Below are 24,548 nucleotides of genomic sequence, written 5' to 3' on the forward strand. Positions count from 1 at the left end.
CGAGCGTCCAATGCCCCCTTCTGGTCCTATGGCACTGCATGCACATGGTTCAGGCAAAACATCAATACACATAAAAAGAGAAAAGAAAGCTGCAGTCAGAAAAAGTAGAAGAGTCTGGGAGGACCTGATGGCTAGAGAGGCCCAGAGGAGGCACTTGTACCGTCACGTGACCCAGCGTGGCAAGGGCCGCTCTGTGCCAGATCACGTGTGTGTGCTTCGCCCTCCGATTGGCTTGGCTAGGCCAGTTTGAACGGCGTACGGAAGCCGAAGCTGTTCATTTCGGCCGCGTTTATTTTATATTTTTTATTCCCTGGCTCTGGCTCCCTCCTTCCGCGCGAACCTCTGGAGAAGCTGCAGCACTTAGGCGCCGCCGCTGCCTCCCGGGGCCTGGTAAGTGGGCCTCGCTCGGCCGGGGCCCCTTGGCTTCAGCTCGCCTCGAACCTCCCTGGGTTCTGGGCCTGCGCCGCGCGCCGCCCAGGCGTCGGGGTCGCGCCCGGCTGAGAGGCGGGGAACCGGGTTGGGCCAGCTCTCGAGGCCGGCAGAACGGGCCGGGCGGGGGATGGGGAGCTGATCTGATCTCAGGGGGTGGGGCCTCGGCGCCCGGGCAGGTTCGGGTGCCACGAGATGCGGGCCAGTGGGGCGGCTGGGGTCGGGCTGGAGGGCCCCTGATTGGGGGAATCGTCGGGGGACGTCGCGAGGATCGGGTGTGTGTGGGGACCTGTTATGGCGCGGTTTGGTTGGGTTTGATTGGGGGGAAGACACGCTTGAAAGTTGGGGGGGGGGTTGTTGTTTGGTCCTTAATAGGGAGGGGCGTCAGATACAAGCCCAGACGGCTTTGCTGGCTTTGACTACGAGGCGGCGATGGGATCCGTTGAGGGTAGCGCTCCGGGCGGGTGATTTTGCGGGGCTCTTTAAGGAAAGCTGCAGGGATTGGACGGATGGGGGTCCCCGACCACTTGGTGTCGGGGGCTTTGGGGAACTTAATTGGGGGAGTTGCCAGAGATCCGTCAGCAGGAATTACTGCTGACTTGGGCAGAGGGTGAGAGCGAGAGAGACTTGGCCACATCTGATTGGGGCAGGCAGCGGGAACAGGTTCTGGGGGCTTTGGTCGTGGGTTGGGCGGTTTTGACTGGCTCTCATTCAAAGAGACATTGGAGAACTGTCGGACATTGCTTGAGTTCTGGTTAAGGGGAGTCAATGGGCCGCGTCTAGGCCGGAAAGGGGGCATGTGGCGTCTACCGAGCTTGTAGGGCCGGTTTAGGGGAGGCAGCAGGAATGAGAAGGATCTGGGCTAGAGGAGCTCAGGAACCGAGGAGGCGGCTGGGATCTAGCGGAGCTGGAAGGCTGGATTTGGGGGCAGGGAATCCTCGTGGACTGAGCCTTCACCTGGAAGACCGCTAAGGCGGGGCCCTCGCTCTCGCCCTAGAGGGAGGCGGAAGCCGTAAGGCCCGTAACCGGGGGCGGCGGCGGTGTGGACCGCCGTGGGAAGAGGCTTCCACGGTAGGCTCTATGTGGATCCGTCGCGCCCACGCCCCCGGTCCTGATGGCCCGCTTTTATATTACCCCCACTCGCACTCCCGAGCCCGCGACTGCGTGGCCGAGGATGGCTTAGCTGGCGGGGACTCCGCACTCGGACAGGCGCGGATCGGAGGCCTCTGCTTGTCCGCGGAGAGCGCTTGCGTCTGCATGCAGCCGCCTCTGCCTCGGGGACACAACTTGGGTCTCACACAGAACCCCAGAGACCCAGCGCTGACCCAGGCCCCTACTCCTGCAGTTCGCCTTGCGCCATGGACTGGCAGCCAGACGAGCAGGGCCTGCAGCAGGTCTTGCAGCTCCTCAAAGACTCGCAGTCGCCCAACACGGCTACTCAGCGCATTGTGCAGGATGTATCCTTCTTTCCTTCCGGGGCTGATGGAACAGGGCCTATGCCTGCACCTGGTCGGGGCCAGAGAGGGAGGGACTACTTCGTGATTCCCAGACCCTTTTTGCTGTGAGAGAACAAGACATGGATGAGATCTTTGGGTTCCATTTCCGGAATGTCTAATGCTCACTGAGCACTTAACCCTTTAACTGTTAAGAGTGCTGTTAACTTTGGTTTAACAGATGGGGACCTGGAGGCTCAGAAAAGGGAAAATGCCTTGGCTAAGCCCTAGCTAGGAACCAGGGTGAGAGGCTCAGCCATCTCAGATTTTAGTTCTGTGTTTGTCAGAATGAGGGTAGATATCGGGAGGGACGCTGGAGTTGCAACATGAGTGTTTGTGGTTGAAAACTTATATATAAATATCATGGTTGGTTTGGTTGCCAATTTGATAGACCTAGGAAGAGGGCCTGTCCTAGAGGTAGTGGCATGTGGCTCTCTGTGAGTTCAAGGCCAACGTGGTCTACAGAGAGTCCAGGACAGCCTAGGCAACCCAGTTTAAAAAAAACGAAAACCAAACCAAACCAACCAACCAACCAAACAAACAAAAAAAACCAGCCCCAAACCAAACCAAACCACAACAGAGGAATGGTCAATTAAAGAATTGCCTCCATCAGATTGGCCTGTGGGCATAGCTGTGGGGCATTTTCTTTCTTTTTTGTTTTTGGTTTTTTGAGACAGGGTTTCTCTATGTAGCCTTGACTGTCCTGGACTCACTTTGTAGACCAGGCTGGCCTTGAACTCACAGAGATCCACCTGCCTCTGCCTCCTAAGTGTTGGGATTAAAGGCATGCACCACCGCCCGGCGCCTTTGTTTTTTTTGTTGTTGTTGTTGTTCCCCTCCCCCCAGACAGGGTTTCTCTGTGTAGCCTTGGCCATCCTGAACTCACTGTGTAGACCAGGCTGGCCTCCAACTCACAGCGATCTGCCTGCCTCTGCCTCCCGAGTGTTTTTTTTTTTTAATAATGTATATTTATTTGATGTGCATTGGTGTTTGCCTGCATGTACGTCTGTGTGAGGGTGTCATCTTTTGAAGTTACAGACAGTTGAGAGCTGCCATGTGGGTGCTGGGAATTGAACACAGTCTTCTGGAAGAGCAGACAGTGATCTTAACCGCTGAGCCATCTCTCCAGCCCCATGGCATATACCTTTAATCAGTGTTCAGGAGGCAGAGGCAGGTGAGTCTTTGAGTTTGAGAGCAGCCTGGTCTTACGTAAAATGCTGAAATAGTCCAAGTTTCGTTTGAAAATGTGGCAAGTCCCCCACCTTTTCCTGCAGGGATGCTGGGGGAACATTAGCGCCTGCAGCATGCTGCCCGGGGTCGCTTTGTACAACAGACTCAGAACTGAATATGTAGCCCAGGTTGGCCCTGGACTCAGGGAGATCTTCCTGCTTCTGCCTCCCTGGTGCCAGAGCTACAGGCATGTATCACACCCAGGTAGACTTCCTTTCTGCTTGAGAAAAGCAGGCACCGCTGGAGTGCCTGGGTCAGAAGTGAAGAGCAGCTGCCAGTTTCAGGGCTCGTCTCTTCCAGCCCTCTCCTGCTCTGGTAACGACATATGGATCATGCAGGAAGCTAGATGTGTGCCCTAGTGTGTGGACTTGGCCCTCCTGAAAAGCCTCTGTGATGCTGTGAGAATAGGAGTGGATCAGTGCCCTTCCTCGTATGGCCACTGGCATTCTGAGCAGTGTGGCAGTGAGAGAATATAGGAAAGGCTCCTGTCAAGTTGTTTTTTTTTTTTTTTTTTTTTTTTTGAGACAAGATCTTGGGATGTGGTCTGTGCTGGCCTGGTTTCAAGATCTTTGCTTCAGCCTCACTAGTGCTGGGATGACAGGCATGCCCCAATATACCAGTTTTCCAAGTCCCTTAACAGCCTGGCAGAAACTTAAACAACTCAACCAGTTTCCTGACTTCAACAACTATCTGATCTTCGTCCTGACCAGACTCAAATCAGAAGGTATGTTGTGTGTCCCTCTATGCCTCATAGATCGTGGGTCTCCTCACTACCACAGCCCTCTGACCTTAGCACTTTCCCACAGATGAGCCAACCCGCTCTCTCAGTGGCCTCATCCTCAAGAACAATGTGAAGGCGCATTACCAGAGCTTCCCGCCTCCCGTGGCTGACTTCATCAAACAAGAGTGTCTCAACAACATCGGCGACGCCTCCTCTCTCATCCGAGCCACCATTGGTGAGGGGGATGTGGGGGTCGTCACCAAGGACACACTAAGGGCTTGCTCTGGGCCAAGAAGCTATTCAACGTGTTGAGGGTGTTGCTTACTGAATGCTCCAGCACCCTCTGTGATAGCACTGTTACTACTGCCATCTGACTGGAGAGGAAACTGAGGCACAGAGATGATAAAGGGACTTGCCTGGCAAGTAACCGCTTGGAAACAAGCCAAGCAGTGCAGGTCAGTCTTTTTTTTTTTTCCTTTTTTTTCTTTTTGAGACAAAGTAGTCCTGGCTGGCCTCAAACTTTCCAGTCTTCTGCCTCAGCCTCCTGGGTACCTCAGTAACTCGCTGTCCACAGTTTTGTGATGTAGTCTCAAACTATGTGCCTGAGGTTCAGCAGCTGTAACACTTGCTTCCTCTGTCCACATGGAGTATTAATAATGCCCCCCACAATGATTCCTATGCAGTGGGAATTAGCTAATGGAGCACCTTGCTGAGTCCAGGGAGGACTAGCTGGGGACATTGCAGCAGTGCCACAGGGTTCACCAAGGTCATTTTCCCTTAAGACTTTTCATTGGAAACATTAACAGGTGATTTCTTAGCAGTGCTTTAAGGGTGTGTGTGTGTGTGTGTGTGTGTGTGTGTGTGTGTGTGTGTGTGTGTGTGTGTGTGTGTGTGTGTGTGTGTGTGTGTGTGTGTGTGTGTGTGTGTGTGTGTGTTGTGTGTGTGTGTAGGTGTGTGTGTGTGTGTAGGTGTGTGTGTGTGTAGCGTGCGCATGCCTGAGTCTGGAGGTCAGGACCACATTGGAGAGTCAGTTCTCATATTCCAGCTTGTGGAGATGGGTCTCTTTCTTTCTTTCTTTCTTTCTTTTTTTTTTTTTTGCTGCACAGTATATCAGGCTTACTGGCAAAATAGCTTCCTGTCCTTTTCTTCTATCACACTGTGGAAGTGATGGGATTACAGATGCACACTGCTGCGTCCAGCTCGTGTGGGCTCTGGGGTCCTCAGGCTTGGTGGTGGATGTTTTTTTTTTTTTTTTTAACCTGCTGAGTCATTTCCCCTGCTCCTGATTTTTAAAAAGCCATTGTTTTTCTTGAAATCTGTCAACTAACAAATGGCTTTATTTTTTACTTACTTGTGTGTACTATGTGTATGGAATTAGAAGACAATTTGGTTGTTGGTTTTCTCTTATTGTGTGGGGCTCAGGGTTGGAACTCAGGCCATCAGGGGTGGCAGGCAGTGAGCGCCTTTAACCACTGAGCCATCTTGCTGGACCCCTTTAGACTGTTGGAAGGAAAAGACCGCTATTTATACCACAGGAAAGGAAACCTGAAAAATAAATAAAAGGCTGGGTGTGGTAGCACATACTTTGGAGCCTGGTCTAAATAGTGAGTTCCAGGAACCCTAAGTGAGATCCTGTCTCAAAAATAAATAAGTAAAGGCTAGGCATGGTGGCCTTTAATTTCAAGCACTTGGAAGGTAGTAGCAGGTGGATCTGTGAGTTGAGGCAACCCTGATCTGCATAATGAGTTCCAGACCCGCCAAGATTACAAAGTGAGATCCTGCCTAGAAACAAACTACCGATATAATGAAAGAAAAGTAGTAATTCAATTAGAGCCAGGTGTTTGGGGCCTGCGAGGTTAAAACAGCTGTAGCTCCTAAATATTCATGGGGAGGGGTGGAAACTGAGTCATATATGTCCACATTTTTTCCTTAGCAATATAGTACTTAAAAGAAACATTTGTGTGGAGGGTGGAGTTGGGTCTATAGTGCCACTATTCATGTGTAGAGGTCAGAGGACAACTTTAAAGAATTGTTGTCTCTTACCATGTTGGTCCCAGGGATCCAAATTAGGCTGTCAGGCTTGCTGGTAGTCAACATTACACAGTCAGCTATCTTGTGGTGGGTGGGGGAGTGGGAGGGCACAACATGCTTTATAGTTATGTATTATTGACATTATTACAGGAATTTAAGTCATCTAGAGGTGATTTAAAGTCTGTGGGAGATGGGGCATATAGCTCAGTTGATACAGTGCACCTGTTCTCTGCAGGCGGGAGTGCATAGGTACTGTCAAGCACTGCGCCAGTCCCTGTAATGCACTTAATTTTGTCCTCTCTGAGGACCTGAAACTAATTCCCCATAAAATATTTGTACTTGCAGAAGCCTTGGAAAAGCTGTAGGGTGCTGGGACTTTTTTTTTGAAACAGGGTTTTGCCACTCAGCCTGGGGTTTCAAGCCTGGAGTCTTCGTGCCTCAGGCTCCCAAGGGCTGCATTACAGATCCCACTACAACACCTGACCAAAGCTGGTGTTCTTTATTCTGTTGAAGGCTGAGACCCATGTGGTACAAGAGAGGTTTTGTGATATGGCCACTGCAGCGGATGGGAGGTGGGAGGGTGTCTTGTCTCATCATGGGATGGCATCGGCCTCACAGTCTTATCCAGTTTTAGGGGTTGGCTGCACTTGAGAGTTGGCAGCGGCAGCTTCTGCCCTAGTGAAACACTGCCATCTTGTGTTGATAGGTGGTGTGTGCACAGGTCCCCAGATCTAGTTCCCCCTGGCAGCTCAGTTTCTCTCAGGCCTCAGCGAATGCCTTCTACTTAGTACCTGTGCATTTCACTATTGTAATCAAGTTCTTGTAATGTGAACATTAGTTCCAACGTCAGTACATTCGCTTACTAAGCACATATTCCCTATTGCTTTGTGTATGTGTGTGTCCCAAAGAGAGCATCAGATACTATGTTCTTTGTTTGTTTTTGGAGACAAGGTTTCTCTGTGTAGCCTTGCCTGTCCTGGAGTTGCTTTGTAGACCAGGCTGGCCTCGAACTCACAGCGATCTGCCAGCCTCTGCCTCCTGAGTGCTGGGATTACAGGTGTGCACCACCATGCCTGGCAGATACTGTGTTCTTTCACTCAAAGAATCTGGAGCTAGGCTGGTAGCCAGCGGGGCTCCTGTTTCAACCGGTTACTGCACTGTCATTACCCGTGTGTGTCACCACACCTGCTTTTTATGTGAATCCTGGGACCTGAACTCAGGTCCTCAACTTGCGCGGCAGAGCACTCTCACTTGAGCCATCTCCCCAGGCCCCTCCCTTGGGTTTCTACTTGTCAGTAGAATCCTTTCTTCAGATGTGGGCGCTTTCATGACTTGACTACTTGGCCCCTACCACCTTCCTGCCCACAACCACTCTGGCCTTTCTTATGTTACTACACCAGGCCCGTCATACCTCTAGCCAAGACATTTTTGCCCCAGGTGACTGAAAGCCACCTCCTCCTCTTCATCTGTTTTAGTCTCCCTCAGGTCTTTGTATATATGTCAAGATGTCACCTGGCCACCATTGTAAGACTGTTCCTCTCTAGCTGGGTTTGATGGCACAGCCTTGTGACCCCAGGTACTCAAGAAACTGAGGCAGGATCTGCAAGATCAGGTCTTGCCTTGGGACCTTAACTCTAAAGGTTACAATACAAAATTTAAAAAGCAGGGATGGTGATTTAGCTCAGCAGTAGAATGCTTGCCCACTGTGTTCAGGGCCCTGAGTTCAATCCTCTGTACTGTAAAATAAAAACAATTGAGAAGCAATTTCCTCTCCTCTGAGCCCTTGGCTTGTGGCCACCCATCTGGCTTATGCGTCTTTACCTCACACCCTTTCTTCAGTTCTAAAAGCAGTGAATTGGGCAGATCCCATAACACAGGTGCTTCATATGCTTAGAGGGTATGTGCTGAGCCAGCAAGTGCTACCTGAAGAAGCCGTCGAGTGCTTACTTGGCATTCCTGAGACCTGGGTTTTGTCACCAGCATCCAAAAGAAAGGGTCTGGGTACCATGCAGGACTTGCATGGGAGAAAAAGGAAAGCTAGTGAGCCAGTTTCCTGGTGGGGAGGGTGGAGGGACTGGTAGGGCCTTGCCCAGCCTGAGCAGCCTCCTTTCCCTGGCTGCCCCAGGCATTCTCATCACCACCATCGCTTCCAAGGGTGAGCTGCAGATGTGGCCTGAGCTGCTACCCCAGCTGTGCAACCTGCTCAACTCAGAGGATTATAATACCTGTGAGGTAGGCCATAAGCAGTACCTGGCCTGGCCCACGCAGGGACTGGAGCTTGGAGTAGGTCCCACAGCTGTCTCTCCTCTCTACTCAGGGAGCCTTTGGAGCCCTACAGAAGATCTGTGAAGACTCCTCTGAGCTGTTGGACAGTGATGCTCTCAACAGGCCCCTGAACATCATGATCCCTAAGTTCCTGCAGTTTTTCAAGCACTGCAGCCCCAAAATCCGGTATGTGAAGTTCCCGGGGCACAAAGGTCTTAGCATCGACGGGCAGGTGCGGGAGGTCATAAGTACTTTCACTGACTCCCAGGTCCCATGCCATTGCCTGTGTGAACCAGTTCATCATGGACCGTGCCCAAGCGCTGATGGATAACATTGACACCTTCATTGAGGTGGGTCGCTAGTCAGGGTCCTGGGCAGAGGTTGAGGGCCCTCAGGCAGCTGACCTTGCCCTTTCTCACAGCACCTGTTTGCCTTGGCTGTGGATGATGACCCTGAGGTGAGAAAGAATGTGTGCCGTGCCCTTGTGATGCTTCTGGAAGTTCGCATCGACAGGCTCATCCCTCACATGCACAGCATCATACAGGTGTGGATGGTCAACACCAAGGGCAGACGGGTGGCTGGCGGTGGGGGATGGGGGTAGTTGGGAAATCCCTTGTAGTTGGACTAGGTCCCAGCCTCTCCCTGTTGCCCCAGTACATGCTGCAGAGGACCCAGGACCATGATGAGAATGTGGCCCTGGAGGCCTGTGAGTTCTGGCTGACGCTGGCCGAGCAGCCCATCTGCAAAGAAGTCCTGGCCTCCCACCTGGTCCAGTGAGTGCTGCAGCCCCATGCCTTCAGCCTCTAGCCCTCCCTGCGCCTGTGCCTCCCTCTGGCCGCTTTTGCTTACCATAACTTAGGTACTGTATGTCAGTTTACTTTGAGTCTAGTGTACATCAATTGTTAAGGGATGTAGCTTTAATGACTTCAAACATTACATAAGAGAAAGCGATCACACCCATCACTTGGAAGGCTAAGGTGGGATGATTGTCACAAATATTTGAGGCTAGATTAGGCTACACAGTGAGTTCCTGGCCAGTTTGGGTTACAGAGTGAAACCCTGTCTGAAAAAAACCTAGTAGGCAAAAAGAGACAATGAAGAAAGAACACTTCAAGGCCTCCGCCTTGGCTGGATCCAGGTGCTCAGAATGGGAGAGGCATCCACTTCCTGTGTGACTTGCCTTCCAGGCATGGTCTTCCTGGACAGGTGACGTGTAGCTTTGGCATTCTTCCTTTTTTTTTTTTCCTTTTCCCTTTGAGATAGGGTTTCTCTCTGTAGCCCTGGCTGTCCTGAACTTACTCTGTAGACCAAGCTGGCCTTGAACAGCCTGGCCTCCTGAGTGCTGGGATTGAAGGCCTTTGCTACCACCATCCTGTAGGCTCAGGCATTCTTCAGTTTAGCAGGTCAGAGTCTCTTGAGTGGTACTTTAACAAGAGTAACAAAGCTTACCTTTTTGGATTTTTGAGCCAAGTGGGCCTAGAACTCACACTGTTCAGGTGCTGTGGTTAGAGACAGGAGGCACCGTGGCTGGTTTGAACCCCCCTTGTCTTTACCAGTTTGGGTCCTTTGGCTATCTCAGATTATTGATAACAAGTAGGCATTGTGGCTGGAGGGACAGAGGACTTTGAGGAGGAATGAGACACCCTTGCAGAGGGGACAGGCGGGTTGTATCATGTCTTTGATTGTTATGTTGCAGCTATGTGTAGCTGCTCTTTCTGCTTGGTCCCTGCCAGCAGCTTCATCTCTAGAGTGCCTGGATAGTGGGGCAGATGGTTGTGCATTTGTTGTTTCTGGGTGGAGAGCTATTAGGTGGCACTTATTACTAAGGGGGAAAGATGGGGCCGCTGGATGTGACTTGCAGTCACAGTGTTTGGAGGTTGAGGAAAAAGATCATGATGTTCTTTTTATCTTTTTAATTACTGTTTTTTAATGTGTATCAGTGTTTGGCCTGCGTGTATGTCTGTGCACCACATATGTGCAGTGCACACAGAGGCCACAAGAAGGTATTGAATTCCTTGGGGCTGGAGTTGGAGCAACTGATGATCTTAACTGCTGAGCTGTTTCTCCAGTCCCAAGAAGGCGTGTGATTTCTAGGCCAGCTATGGCTACGTAGGTGCTATTTCAAAAGGAAAGGGAAAAAATTGTGTCTCTTAATCACAGTGGCTGAAAATAAGCGGTCAAGTCCCTGAAGGGACAGAAACAGATATAGGACATGGGGACTCGGGTGTGCTGACCACAGTCTGCCCTTTTTCAGGACTCGTACCCACACCCTGCTTTCCCTTCAGGATGGGCACCTCAGCCAGGGTCCCTGCATCCTTACATGGTCTCTCTCCCAATAGGTTGATCCCTATCCTCGTGAATGGGATGAAGTACTCTGAAATTGACATCATCTTGCTTAAGGTCAGCCAGGGGTGTCCCTCAGCTGGCTATGGGTGGACAGGGCCGTGGGTGCTGGGTTGGAGTCTCCAGCCAGTGCTAAGAAATCTGCCTGGGCTGGTCCCTAGGGGGACGTGGAGGAGGACGAGGCAGTACCTGACAGCGAGCAGGACATCAAGCCACGTTTCCACAAGTCACGCACAGTGACGTTGCCCCATGAGGCTGAGCGGCCTGATGGTTCTGAGGACGCTGAGGATGATGATGACGACGATGCTTTGTCAGATTGGAATCTGAGTAGGTAGTCCGGCCAGCTCTGCGGGGAGGGGGTGAGAAGCTGGTGCGGAACAGTTGGTGAAGACTTGGTGGTGACATTTGGTCCCAGGGCTGAGATACAAGGCTGAGTAGCAGCCCCACAGCCTCTCGGAGCCTGAGCCCCATTGTTTCCTTTCAGGGAAGTGCTCAGCAGCTGCTCTGGATGTCCTTGCCAACGTCTTCCGGGAGGAACTGCTGCCCCACCTGCTTCCCCTGCTCAAGGGCCTCCTGTTCCACCCTGAGTGGGTGGTCAAGGAGTCAGGGATCCTGGTGCTGGGTGCCATTGCTGAGGGTGAGTTGCCTACATTTTTGATTGGCACCTATCTGGACAGACATGAGCAATGCCAGCGATGGAGTGCAGCTCCATAACATGGGCCAGGCTTCCTCAACTATAAAAAAAAATCTTAATCAATCTATCCGTCTGTCTACCAATCTATATTTATTGGCTTTTCAGGATAGGGTTTCTCTTTGACCACCACCACCTGGCTTCCTTTCCAAATAGCTCTGTAAAATCCCCACCCCACCGAGTTCTCAACACACTACTAGCCCCCACTTCCTGATTCTCACAAGCAGGGGATTCTGTAATGGTTTGAGCATAGGGACAGCAGCTGTGGGGCTCATTGCAAGTCCTTCCTTGGTACCTATCCCTCTGGGGTACCCCTGGCATCCCAGTCCACGCAGGGGAACCCCATCCATTTACCCAGTGCCAAGCCTAGGCTTCCTACATGGCCAGACTACAGAGCCTGACACCACTCTCCTTACGCCCCAATGCACAAAAAGGGCTGAAAGCTGATGCTTGCTGTGAGGCTGCCCACCAGAATTAGAAGGGCGCGGCTGTGGGGTTTCCTCAGATTTAACACAGGGCGACACTGAGCACAGTGGTGTGCACACCTGTAGTTAACAATTGGAGGAGGACAACTGCAAGTATGAGACCTGCGTAGTCTACACAGAGAGTTCAGGCAAGCTAGCGAGATAGCAAAAACAAAGCTCACAGTGTGTCCTGTGATTGGCATAGTTTGTGTTTCTTTTTTCTCCTCCACAAGACGTACAGTATGAACTGTGGTCATTTTTGACACCCAGACTTCTGACCCAAAGCAATGAGTAAGGTAGCAAGAGCTTTCGATTTCAAATCTGGAGAGCTCCACCCACCCACTCCACTGAGATGGGGTTTCTCTGTATAGCCTTGGCTGTCCTGGAGCTAACTGTAGACCAGGCCAGCCTGGAACTCACAGCTGTCAACTTGCCTCCGCCGCAGCCGCCTCCGTCTCCCCCTCCTCTTCCTCCTCCTCCTTGAGTTCTGGGATTGATTACAGGTGTGTGCCACCACACCCGGCTCTGGAGAGCTTGTGAAGCCTGGGACTGGACTAGGATACAACTTACCAGTGCAACACTTGTCTAGATTTTATTTTATTTTATTTTATTTTATTTATTTTATTTTTTTTTTTGAGACAGGGTTTCTCTGTGTAGCCTTGGCTGTCCTGGACTCGCTTTGTAGACCAGGCTGGCCTCGAACTCACAGCGATCCGCCTGCCTCTGCTTCCCGAGTGCTGGGATTAAAGGCGTGCGCCACTACGCCCGGCTTTGTCTAGATTTTAAAAGGCTCTAGGTTCCATCCAGAAATGGTTTCCTGACTTCAACTTCTTGGGGACAATGACGTCTCAGATAGCTTGCAATATGTGTGCATGGTTATTTTTTGTTTTTCTTGTTTTTCCTTTTTCCAGACAGGGTTTCCTCTGTGTAGCCCTGGCTGTCCTGGAACCATCACCCAGCCATTTTTTGTTTTTTGAGCTAGTCTTCCAATGCTGTGATTCTCCTGCCTCAGACTCCCTAGTGCTGGTATCACAGGTGTGTATCACCACACCTGGCTGGAAAGCAGGATCACTTACAGAGCCCAAGCAAGTCTTTTTTTATTTTTTTTAAAGATTTATTTATTTATTATTTATACAATATTCTGTCCACGAGTATGCCTGCACGCCAGAGGAGGGCACCATCTCATTGTTGTAGATGGTTGTGAGCCACCATGTGGTTGCTGGGAATTGAACTCAGGACCTTTGGAAGAGCAGTCAGTGCTCTTAACCTTTCAGCCATCTCTCCAGCCCCCAAGCAAGTCTTGAACATGTGCCAATTCTGCCTCTGCTTCCAGAGAACAGAAAGTCTCACCTGTGAATATGTTGAGACAATCCTGTTAGGTGTACTGTGGTCTGTAGACAAGTGAGAGAGATCTAGAGACTTGATCCAATAATGAAGAGGTCTGTTCCTAGCTTGACACATTCTTTTTTTTTTTTTTTTTGTTTTTTTTGTTTTTTTCTCTATGTAGCCTTGGCTGTCCTGGACTCGCTTTGTAAACCAGGCTGGCCTTGAACTCACAGCAATCCGCCTGTCTCTGCCTCCAGAGTGCTCGGATTAAAGGTGTGTGGCACCACGCCTGGCCACATTTTTCTTTTTTAAAGATTTATTTATTTATTTATTATTGTGCGCACAGTGCTCTGCCTGCATGTGGTTGCTGCGAATTGACTTTAGGACTTTAGGACCTCTGGAAGAGCAGGTGGTACTTTTAACTATTGAGCCATCTCTCCAGCCCCTGGGCATATGTTTTTAATCCTAGCACTTAGGGGCAGAGGCTGGCATATCTATTGAGTTGAAGGCCAGACTGAGGTACATATGAGTTCCATAAAGTCAGGGCAAAACGGGAGCGGGGGCTAGCATGCAGGAAGCCTAAGGTTTTATTATTCCCAGTACTGGGAAACAAAACATTAAAAAAAAAAACCCACCAAACATAAATAATTAAAACAATAGTTATAAAGTTAGAAAATAAGGGCTAGAGCCAGGCACAGTAGCGCACAACTGTAATCCCAGCACTCTGGGAGGCAGAGGTAGGCAAATGAATTTGAGGCCAGCTTGGTCTACAAAGCCAGTCCAAGACAGCCAAGGCTATAATAAAAAGGGGTGGGGTGGGGCTGCTGGAGAGATGGCATAGTGGTTAAGAGCACTTGATGCTTTCTTTTTTTTTTTTTTTTTTTTTTTTTTACGTGATGCTTTCGTTCCCAGCCCCCATATGGCCCTGACAACTTCCTGTAACTCCAGCTCCTGGTTAACTGACATCCTCAGGACCTCTTGGGGGGCACTTGAACACACATGCACACACGTTTACCCACTCACCAGCCCCCCTCAAACACTAAAAAATAAAGTAAATGGAGTGGGGGTAGGGGGCCGGGGGGGCAGAAAATCACAAAAATCTCAGAAGGTTTCAAGTTGGGAAGCACTTCCTGTATGTCTGGGCCCTTGCTGTCCCACACAGTCTAACTATTTAATTTTATTTGAACCCGGGTCCTTTGGAAGACCGGCCAGTGCTGTGAGCCATCTCTCTAGTTCCCCCCCCCCCCTTTTTTTTTTTTTTTTTTTTTTTGAGAGGGCGGGCTTTCTCTGATTATGCTGGCCTTAAACTTGTGGCGGGGCTCCTGTCTTTTTTTTTTTTTTTTTTTCCTGGTAGCTCTGATTTGTCCTGGAATTGCTCTGTAAACCAGGTGGTCCTTGAACTCTGGCAGATTCGCCTGCCTCTGTCTTTTGAGTGCTGCCATTAAAGGCACCGCCTGGCCTACTGCCTTGTCTTAAGTGCTAGCATCTTAGACTTAGCCAGTGTGTCTGCTGTGTCTCTTCCTCCTGCCTTTCATGGGCTCTTTGAAATGCCCTTAAGCCTCAGTTTTTTTCACCTCTCATGTTGGGTTGGATATGCCTAGGCCTCAGCCTTCTCTTCAAAACTCTCCTCTCCTCACTGCAGGCTGCATGCAGGGAATGGTGCCCTATCTACCTGAGCTGATCCCACACCTCATCCAGTGCCTGTCAGACAAGAAGGCACTGGTACGCTCCATTGCCTGCTGGACGCTGAGCCGCTATGCCCATTGGGTAGTCAGCCAGCCGCCTGATATGCACCTCAAGCCGTTGATGACGGAGCTGCTCAAGCGTATCCTAGATGGCAATAAGAGGGTGCAGGAGGCAGCCTGCAGGTGAGCCTTGACTCCTGACCCTTGTCCCTGCAGTGGCCCCTCCCCCTGGGAAATGATGATGCCTGTGACTGCTGACACGCCTGATGTCGGTCGTATTCGTACTGGCTGATCCCGTGTCCACCCTCCTGAGCTGTCTGTGCTGCAGCTCCGGCTGCTAGAGTTGATTAAGCTTTCCTTCCTGTTTCCATCCACCAGTGCCTTTGCTACCCTGGAGGAGGAGGCATGCACAGAGCTGGTGCCCTACCTCAGCTACATCCTTGACACTCTTGTTTTTGCCTTTGGCAAATACCAGCACAAGAACCTGCTTATCCTCTATGACGCCATTGGCACCCTGGCCGACTCCGTGGGCCACCACCTTAATCAGCCGGTGAGAGCCCAGACACACTCTGTCCCATCTCTGTGTCGCTTGGCATCTGGTGTCTTGGTGTTGACCCTGTGTCACACGCCAGGGATGTGGCCGTGGCCTTGACAGCCATGCTGAAGCACATAGCCCTGCCCTTACCCTGCTTCCAGTCTAGTGGGAGTGATGGGTAGTCAGGAGACACCATAGTCAGTGCCGTGCGGGTTCCTGGGAGTGGGAGGACGGGAAGGATGTACTAGGGACAGGCGGATGAGAAGCATCAGCAGGGCTCACAGGTCTTGAGCCATGGCCAGGAGCCTGGGTCTCATTTTCAAGGCACAGTGTTGATGAGTCCGCTGCGGTGCTGATGTAGGAAGCTCAGCTTCCCACTTCCTCTCTAGGAATACATTCAGAAGCTGATGCCGCCGCTGATCCAGAAGTGGAATGAGCTCAAGGATGAAGACAAGGACCTCTTCCCGCTGCTGGAGGTGAGCGGGCTCAGGGCCTCCCCTCAGAGTCCGCCTCCCTGGCCTCAGCTCACTCTTGCCCTTTCCCCTGCCAGTGTCTGTCGTCTGTGGCCACTGCCCTGCAGAGTGGCTTCCTGCCCTACTGTGAGCCTGTCTACCAGCGCTGTGTTACCCTGGTGCAGAAGACGTTGGCCCAGGCCATGGTGAGCGCCCTGGGCCCCCTGCCCCCTTGCTCTACTGTCCAGACCTACACTGCTTTCTTCATCTGCCCGATTTGTATCTAGATGTACACACAACACCCCGAACAATACGAGGCCCCTGACAAGGACTTCATGATTGTTGCATTAGACCTGCTTAGTGGCTTGGCTGAGGGCCTGGGTGGCCATGTGGAACAGCTGGTGGCCCGAAGTAACATCATGACATTGCTTTTCCAGTGTATGCAGGTGAGTGGGTAACCAACAAATGCCACTCCCAAGTTAGGCCACACCTAAATGGGCCAAAGTTTTGGGGGTTTTTTGTTTTTTTATTTTTTGAGATAGTGTTTCTCTGTGTAGCCCTGGCTGTCCTGGAACTTGCTCTGTAGACCAGGCTGGCCTCAAACTCTCAGAGATTCTCCTGCCTCTGCCTCTTGAGTGTTGGGATTAAAGGCTTGTGCCACGACCCGCAGGTGACTTTTTCTAGACCATAACAGTTTACATAGCAACTGCCATAGATTAGTCAGGGTGGTCAGGGCCCTGACTATGCCCAGGGTATATTGGAGGGCAGGAGACCTTAAAACATAAAATTTCACAGGCTGGAGAGTTGGCCCTTGAAGAGGATGTTGGTTTGGTTCCAGCACCCACATGTGGCTCACAACCATCCATCAGGGGATTCCATGCTCTTTGTAGTCTATGTGGGTACTAGGCACGCATGTGGTACGCAGACATACATGCAGGCAAAACTGTCAACATATTTAACATAAAAATAAATAAATATATTTGGGCTGGAGAGATGGCGCAGAGGTTAAGAGCATAGCCTGCTCTTACAAAGGTCCTGAGTTCAAGTCCCAGCAACCACATGGTGGCTCACAACCATCTATAATGTGTCTGGTGCCCTCTTCTGTATACTTAATAAGTAAATCTTAAAAAGACTGGGCATGGTAGTATATGACTTTAATCACAGCACTAAGGAATCAGAGGTTTATGGCTGCATTTTAGGCTCCATAGTGAAACCTTGTCTCCAAAATAAAATAATCAGTTCTGTGCTATTGATATGCCCACCACCAGGTCTCTGACTGCCTGACCAGAGAACCCCAGGTCTCACATGACCGAGTGAGCCAATTCCTACACATTGTCCTTGGCCTCCACATGCCTGTTAAGGCGCATGTGTCTAGTCATGCATACAAACAAAGACTAAATAATATAAATTCAAGGGTGGGGAGAGAGCTGTGAAAACATGATGACCCAAGTTTGAGCTCCACAAACTTAAAAAAGAAAACAAAAAACAATAACAACCCAAAACTGGGTGTAGTGGCACATGCTTAAATTCCAGTGCAGTTGTGGGTAGCAGAGATCTCTGGGGATGGCTAGTCAGCCACTCTGTTTCAATTTGTGAGCTCCAAGCCAGTGAAAGACCTGTGTCTGACAGCAAAGGAGGCTGAGCGTGGTCGGCGGTAGAACCCTTGTCTACCAACATACAAATAGATGAATGAATGAGTGGGGGTGGCTAGTTCCTCAGGAATAACACCTAGCTTTTATTTTTTCAAGACAGGGTTTCTCTGTGTAGCCTTGGCTGTCCTGGAACTCACAGAGATCCACCTGCCTCCGCCTCCAGGGTGCTGGTATTTAAGGTGTGTGCCACCACTACCTGGCTCACATCTGTTTTTTATAAATAAAACATTGGATGATTCCTCAGGAATAAGATCTGGTTTTTGCCTGCCCTCCCGCTCACAGGTGCGCACTCACACCCTGCCCACATATACATCTACACAGTAAAGTTCCTGTCACGTATTTTACAAGCTGATCTGAAAAGTAAAGTAAGGGCCTTTTGTGGTGCACGCCTTTAATCCCAGCACTTGAGTTTGAAGGCAGAGGCGGCTGGGCCTCTGTGAGTTCCAGGCTAACCAGGGCTATGTAGTGAGACCCTGTCTCAAAAACCAAACTACAGGGAGATGGGGAGATGGCTTAGTCAGTAAGGTGCTTGCTGGACAATCACAGGAGCCTGTGTAAAAGGCTGGGGTAGAGGCTCAGGTGAAGGGCACTTGCTACTCTTCCAGAGGACCTCAGTTTGGTCCCAGCACCCACATCAGGCAGCTGCCAATTGCAACTGCCTGTAATTCCAGCTCTCCAGGGCATCTGCTCCCTCTTTAGCCTGCAAGGACACCTGTAAACGTGCACAGCCCTCTTACCCAGTGTTGGCACATAATTAAAGATAGACATAAACGGCTGCAGCTGCACAGAGGTACCTGCGACCCCAGCTCTGTGGAAGTAGAATCAGGCCTCCTGGCTTCTCTGGCCAGCTTGTCTGGCTGAGTTTTAGCGAGCCAGGCTCAGAATGGAACCACCTCAAAAATAAGGTTGGATGACAACTGAGGAAGATGGCCTCATGCACACGCACACCTGTGCTTCATTCCATAGGAAGTGTGAGAGTCCTTGGGCATGATGGTGACCACTAGAGGTTTAGGCAGGAAGATGGCATTTCTAGGACAGCCTGCTCTCTGCAGCAAGACCCTGTCTCAAGAAAAATTAATTTTTTGGATTTTGGATGAGGGAGGGGTGCTGGGGATATAACAGGGTTCTAGAGCAGTTTTTAAACTTTTTTAAAAAATACTTTTTATTTAATTTTAATTTATGGGCATTGGTGTGAGGGTGTCAGATCTTGGAGTTACAGACAGTTGTGAGCTGCCATATGGGTGCTGGGAATTGAACCCAGGTTCTTTTGAAGAGCAGGCAGCGCTCTTAACCACTGAGCCATCTCTGCAGCCCCAGGGAGCATTTTTAAAGTAGCTGCTTACAAATGGACTTCACTGGCAGGTCCTGGCAAAAGGCTCGAGTGCAGTAGGAGAAGGCTAGCAGTGTGGGACAGCCCTGCCCTCAACCAGTGTTTGTGGTCAGGATGTGCTCTAAGGACTGTGTCGCCTGGAGTGGCTTAGATGCAAGTGGTGGGAGGAACCATGTCATTTCTGCCACCTCTCCCAACTTTAGGATTCCATGCCTGAGGTTCGGCAGAGCTCCTTCGCCCTTCTGGGAGACCTTACCAAAGCCTGTTTTATCCACGTCAAGCCCTGTATCGGTAGGCTGCCTCCTGTGTTTCTGTCCATGACCCCAGTGTTGGCCTCAAGTGATGCAGACATTACCCTGGGAAGCCTGTGACCGGACTGGGATGTATTCGTACTGTCTGATGGGGCCCGCCCAGCCAGTTCTAGCAGCTTGGCCTCATTGGCCTTTCTGCTCAGCTTCTCTTATTTCTCTGCTCTTTTCTTTGTATTAGCTGAGTTCATGCCTATTCTGGGCACCAACTTGAACCCTGAGTTCATCTCTGTCTGTAACAACGCCACCTGGGCCATCGGGGAGATCTGCATGCAGATGGGTGAGTGCCCTGAAAGTGGCAGACTGCCTCTCATTGGTCTGTTTCCATCCTGGGCCAGACCTTGATTCTGACACATCCCCTAAAGGAATGGGGCAAGAATGTGATTGATTTTCCTAAATACTGGAAGGCTATTTGTGAGGTGTGGTAGATGGTCTGTTCTTTTTTTTTTTTTTTTTTTGGTTTTTTTTTTTTGGTTTTTCGAGACAGGGTTTCTCTGTGTAGCCTTGGCTGTCCTGGACTCACTTTGTAGACCAGGCTGGCCTCGAACTCACAGCGATCCGTCTGCCTCTGCCTCCCGAGTACTGGGATTAAAGGCGTGCGCCACCACGCCCGGCAGATGGTCTGTTCTTACTGGACCATCTCCTGTAATTGTTTTTCTCAAAGGCCTACTGGACTCAGTTGGGTGATTTTTGGCCTCCTGTCCTTAGACTGGACAAAGTGGTCTCAACACCTTGTGGGTAGTGACTTTAGAGACTCCTTTGGGTGGGTCTGTTGTGAGTTGGCTGTGAGCATCCCGAGGAGGGTCTTTGTCCTCTCAGGCTTTGTGGTGTGCCAGTCTGCACGGAACTGGGATCATGGAGTGAGGTCAGCCATGCCCAGCTGGCCCTCTGGGTTGACCGGCCATGCAGGGCTCTGATTGGCTGCTCCCTAGGGGCAGAGATGCAGCCCTCTGTGGGTTGAGCGGGCCATGCAGGGCTCTGATTGGCTGCTCCCTAGGGGCAGAGATGCAGCCCTATGTGCAGATGGTCCTCAGCAATCTGGTGGAGATCATTAACAGGCCCAACACGCCCAAGACACTGCTGGAGAACACAGGTGAGTGCCAGGCTTGGGCTGAGAGGAGGGAGGTCAGGAAGGGCATCAGCGTCTGAAATAGGATTCTGGGAGGGACCCAAAGAAGAATACTGGCTTTAGAATATACGGGAAGAGATCCAGGCTGGGCTGGGAGGATACCAAGTGGGCCAAACTCAAAGGCCCAGGATAACCATAGGGTCGTTCTGTTGGGGCCTGTGGGGCGGGGCTCGGTGCCTCCTGTCAGAGGCCCCGCCACGTACCGTCCCGGGGCCACTCGGGGTTGCAGGTCGCCTGACGAGTCCCTCTGCCATTCCAGCCATCACCATCGGCCGCCTGGGCTACGTGTGCCCACAGGAGGTGGCACCCATGCTGCAGCAGTTCATCCGGCCTTGGTGTGTGCCTGCCTGGGTGGGGGCCTGCTGGGGGTGGGCAGGACAGCTGTATTCCCCAGCACCACCCCATGGATGCATGTGGGAGACCTACCTACTGATACCCCCACCCCGTTCCCTCCATCTATCCTTCATTTATGCTTGTCCATCCCTGAGTCCATCCACTGACCTGCTGCCCTCCTCCATGGCCAGGTGCACGTCCCTTAGGAACATCCGGGACAACGAAGAGAAGGACTCTGCCTTCCGAGGCATCTGCATGATGATTGGTGTCAATCCTGGGGGTGTTGTGCAGGTCCGGGCAGTGGGGCTCAGAGGGCAGGGCGGGGGCTGGCTTGGGCGGCCCCTCACATGGGATCCGTCATGTTTCAGGACTTTATTTTCTTCTGCGATGCTGTAGCCTCCTGGGTGAGCCCGAAGGATGACCTTCGGGACATGTTTTATAAGGTGAGGCTCCGGTTGGTCACATGGGAGACCTGGGGACTAGGCACCACAGGCTTGCCCCAGCTCATTGTCACCTCTGCCTCACTGCAGATCCTCCATGGTTTCAAAGACCAGGTTGGAGAGGAGAACTGGCAACAGTTCTCAGAGCAGTTCCCACCTCTGCTCAAGGAGAGGCTGGCAGCCTTCTACGGGGTCTAGGTGAACGTGGAGACCACCAGGTGAGCGGGTCTTCACGTACTCAGGCTATCAGAGAGTGACCAGGATGAAGGCCCTGACCCTCCCTCTCCCTCCCCTGCAGGTTTCTGTCTGCGTCATCGTCGGAGGGTGTGCTGGGGAATGTGCTGCTTCCAGAAGTCACTGTGCCCTGGTCAAGGGGGGTTAGGGAGGAGTGAGTGGGACCTCAATCCAGATGCTACCCAGTCTGCATCTGTCCATCTGTCGGTCCACTTGCCCCACCGGGCCTGACGAGTGGGCAGGTGGGTGGGGACTCCATGCTCATCCTACAAAGAGGGAGGGGGGTGGGACTTCTTCGTGGGCAAGAGTTCTCTGGGCTCTAATCTGGGTCATCTCAGGCAGCTCACTTGGGCCAGTCAGGCGGGAGGGAGAAATCCATAAGGCCTGCCGAATCCGGTGTCAGATAAGGCAAGGGAATTACAGGTGGGGAGGGGGGTTCCTTGTAGAGAAGCATACACTCACATGTACACATGTGGACACGCATGTGCGGGCACCACAGCCAGCTAGGCTGGGCCAGCCGCCCCACCATTTCCTCGACTGCATGGAGACAGTAGAATTAGTGAACCCCCAAATTATGCCTATGGCCTTCTGTGTACCTTGCATCTAGAGTATAAGAAGCTTCCGCTGTTTTGCCGGAATTGGCGGTGATTGGGAGGTTTGGGGGACCTCAGCTGGGCCCCCAGGGCCAAAGGAGGAGGGTGGTCATTTTGGGGCTGCCCTGTCAGCACTTGCACACTTTGGACCTGCTCCATACACTTCCTGCCAGCTTCACGGCAGCCTCATTTAGTGTGTCCCCATCTTTGTCACATCCCAGCCAGCAGCAGAGTGGGGACCATTGGAGTAGCTGGGACTGGCTTGAGGTCACCATGTACCCTTTTCCTGTGCTCCAAAGGTATTTAAAAGCACAGGCCTGGGACTAGTTTTACTTAAGAGCTAAGGGCCACCAGAGCTGCTGGCATGCTTTCCTGGATCTCTTGAAAGAGCTTCAAGGATAGAGAGTCCAGTTCTTTGCTCCTGAGAACCCTTCTCTAGAGCCCATGGGATTGGTGAGAACAAAGGACGAAAGTTTCCGGGGTCTATCAATATTGGAAGGCTGGGAGGAGCAGGGTGTGCCCAGGGCCTCAAACTTCGTCCCTTTTGGGATTTAGGTTCATCACAGTGTACACTGGATTTAGACCACACCAGATGGTACACTGACCCCAAAAATCCTTGAAGAAATTGGTCAGGGATACCATCAAGGTGGGAGGGGCTTCCCAAGAGGAGGGGGCATGATTGTTTCCAAATTGGCTATGGGAGTCGGTCCTGCAAGATCCCTGAGCGTTTCTTCCTCCTCCCCCTTCCTTGCTTCCTGCTTCTTTGGGAGCCCGTTATATGTCGGGCTTTGACGGGAGTCCTGCGTCCTAGGGCCTGCTTCATCATCCCTCCAAGGACCTGGACCATAAACCTATCCAGGCCTTGTGACTTCTCAAGTAGGGTCAGGGCCTGCCTCGATTCCCAGGGACACTTAGTGCACATTCCATAACTCAGCTAGTGGTCCCCATGCCCTCCAGCCTGAAACTTGAGCAGGTCTCTGGAAGCCATTTGTAGGGGAAAAAAAAACTTTTTTAAGAGAAAAATACCATTAGCTTTCTGATAGTTCCACTTCTTAGGAGCATCCTCTGCTGGGTCTTGGGGTGTATTGATGGATTGACTGTCTGGTGGAGTTGTGACCCCTCTTTGTCAAAGGGGAGAGTTCCAATTACCTTCAGGAAAGGGGAGCCGATTCTTGTGTTTTCCTTTTTTATTTTATTTTTTTATTTTTTAAAGAAATTATTTAATTTTTTAATTTATTTTTTAGTTGGTTTTTGCACAATGAAGTTTCAGTTTCTTAACCTTCCTTGCCCAAGGCTGCTGACGTGGACTGACCTTGATCTGCAGCCTTCCCTGCCCCCTCCCCGAGTCTTTTATTACCATTATCCCATGGGCTCCCAGGTCAATCCATCTGTTACTGTGCTGTGCTGGGGACTGGCGCCTAGGTGGCGTGAGATTCCACTTGTGTAGAACTTTGTTGAGTAAAGGTCAGTTTCTTGTGAAACCCTCGGTGTCTGATTTCCTGGTTCTGGTTTTGGTGGTAGAGTGATGTGGATGGAGCAACCAGTGCTGTGGGAGACGGAGACAGGAGAATCCACAGGCTCTGGGGGGAATAAGAGAGTAAGGGAGCAGGCCACTTATTGTTTTCTCCTGGCTTCTGAGGGGGGTGCACACGCTCACAGGTGGAGATGGGCAGCTTGTCCTGATGGTCTACCTGACTGAGGCCGAAGGATATCATGTTTGAAATCAGCCTGGGCTGATTGAGACTCTGTCTCAAAAAGTGGAAGCAAAATTCCACCCATGAAATAAGATTGAAGGCGAGTGTGAAAGGGTGATTAGGTGTGCACAGAACTCGTGCAAGGTGTTGACAGTTAACCTCGAGGGCTGCCAATATATTAAACCTTATTGTAAAGTCTTACAGCAGACATAGCAACTTTGGGTCTGTAAGGAGGCTAGAGATTTCTACAGCTGGTGGTGGCACACACATTTAATCCCAGCACTGGGGAGGCAGAAACAGGTGATCTCTGTGAGTTTTAGGCCAGCTTGTCTACAGAGCAAGTTCTAGGACAGTCAGGGCTACATAGAGAAACCCAGTCTAGAAAACCGGAGGGAAAAACAAACAAACCCCCCCCCCCCTGCCCCCAAAACCCTGAATGTCACTGTGTAATTCAGCTACTCAGAAGACCAGCAAGAGGATTGTAAGTCAAGACCAATGTGATTCTCAGAAGAAAGCCTTTTATTTATGCCTGGCATGTTGGCTCACATCTTAAGTCTTAGCATTTGGAAGGCAGGAGCTCATTGAGATTGAGGCTAGCCTGGTCTATAGCAAGTCTACATAGTGAGAACCTTAAAATTAAGGCTAAGGTTCCACATGGCCAGTTATGACTGATGATTACTCTGGCCCACCTTTAATCTAATCCTAAATGGTATTTGGGACACCCTAGGTCAAAGTTCCTGGGCCATGGTCATTCCACCTCAAAAGAACCTTATGGAGCCTATTTGGTGAAATACTGGCTCTGCTGGTTGGGCTCTCAGGAGGCAGAGGCAGGCGGATCTGAGTTCCAGGTCAGCCTGGTCTACAAATCGAGTCCACGACAGCCAGGGCTACACAGAGAAACCTTGTCTTCAGGGGGACAAAACAAAATAGTAAACTGGGTAAGTGTTGGGCACAGGAGAGCAACTCTGTAAGCCTAGAACTGGGGAACCAACACATGTATTCCTGAGGCTCGCTGGCTGGTCAGCCTAGCTGAAAGTCACCAGTGAAAGTGCTGTTTCAAGATACAAGATGAGTGTTAGTTGACTCAGCATATAAAGGCTTTTGCTGCCTGGTGGCTTCCTCCAGATCCCACGTAAAGGCGATGGAGAGCCGACTCTACAGTTGCTTTCT

At 51.1% G+C, this 24,548-nt stretch overlaps 1 protein-coding gene and 2 non-coding genes across 6 annotated transcripts; all 3 read left to right on the forward strand.

Moving 5' to 3' along the window:
* Positions 1-564: 564 nt before the first annotated feature.
* Tnpo2 (transportin 2) lies at positions 565-21,750 on the forward strand. 4 transcript variants are annotated; one of them, XM_051168807.1, is made up of 25 exons: positions 565-704; positions 1,775-1,886; positions 3,801-3,876; positions 3,959-4,108; positions 8,030-8,136; positions 8,222-8,355; positions 8,438-8,519; positions 8,591-8,713; positions 8,824-8,942; positions 10,509-10,569; positions 10,674-10,839; positions 10,997-11,149; positions 14,636-14,861; positions 15,057-15,228; positions 15,603-15,689; positions 15,764-15,871; positions 15,953-16,111; positions 18,851-18,938; positions 19,137-19,235; positions 19,953-20,048; positions 20,314-20,419; positions 20,609-20,708; positions 20,786-20,860; positions 20,948-21,075; positions 21,156-21,750. In XM_051168807.1, the coding sequence occupies exons 2-24, from the start codon at positions 1,788-1,790 to the stop codon at positions 21,053-21,055; spliced, it is 2,694 nt and encodes an 897-aa protein (XP_051024764.1). In that variant the 5' UTR covers positions 565-704; positions 1,775-1,787; the 3' UTR covers positions 21,056-21,075; positions 21,156-21,750. The 4 variants fall into 4 exon arrangements, with proteins under 4 accessions (XP_051024764.1, XP_051024763.1, XP_051024765.1 ...); XM_051168806.1 differs by having other exon boundaries at positions 690-704; positions 1,732-1,886; XM_051168808.1 differs by lacking the exon at positions 565-704 and having other exon boundaries at positions 1,689-1,886; positions 20,344-20,419.
* On the forward strand, positions 14,908-14,975 carry LOC127209734 (small nucleolar RNA SNORD41). Its single transcript, XR_007833243.1, has one exon. It is a non-coding gene; the product is annotated as a small nucleolar RNA SNORD41 (small nucleolar RNA).
* On the forward strand, positions 18,979-19,054 carry LOC127209688 (small nucleolar RNA ZL2). Its single transcript, XR_007833205.1, has one exon. It is a non-coding gene; the product is annotated as a small nucleolar RNA ZL2 (small nucleolar RNA).
* Positions 21,751-24,548: the final 2,798 nt, after the last annotated feature.

The sequence above is a fragment of the Acomys russatus genome, chromosome 26 (assembly GCF_903995435.1).
Source record: "Acomys russatus chromosome 26, mAcoRus1.1, whole genome shotgun sequence".
NCBI classification, from domain to species: domain Eukaryota; kingdom Metazoa; phylum Chordata; class Mammalia; order Rodentia; family Muridae; genus Acomys; species Acomys russatus.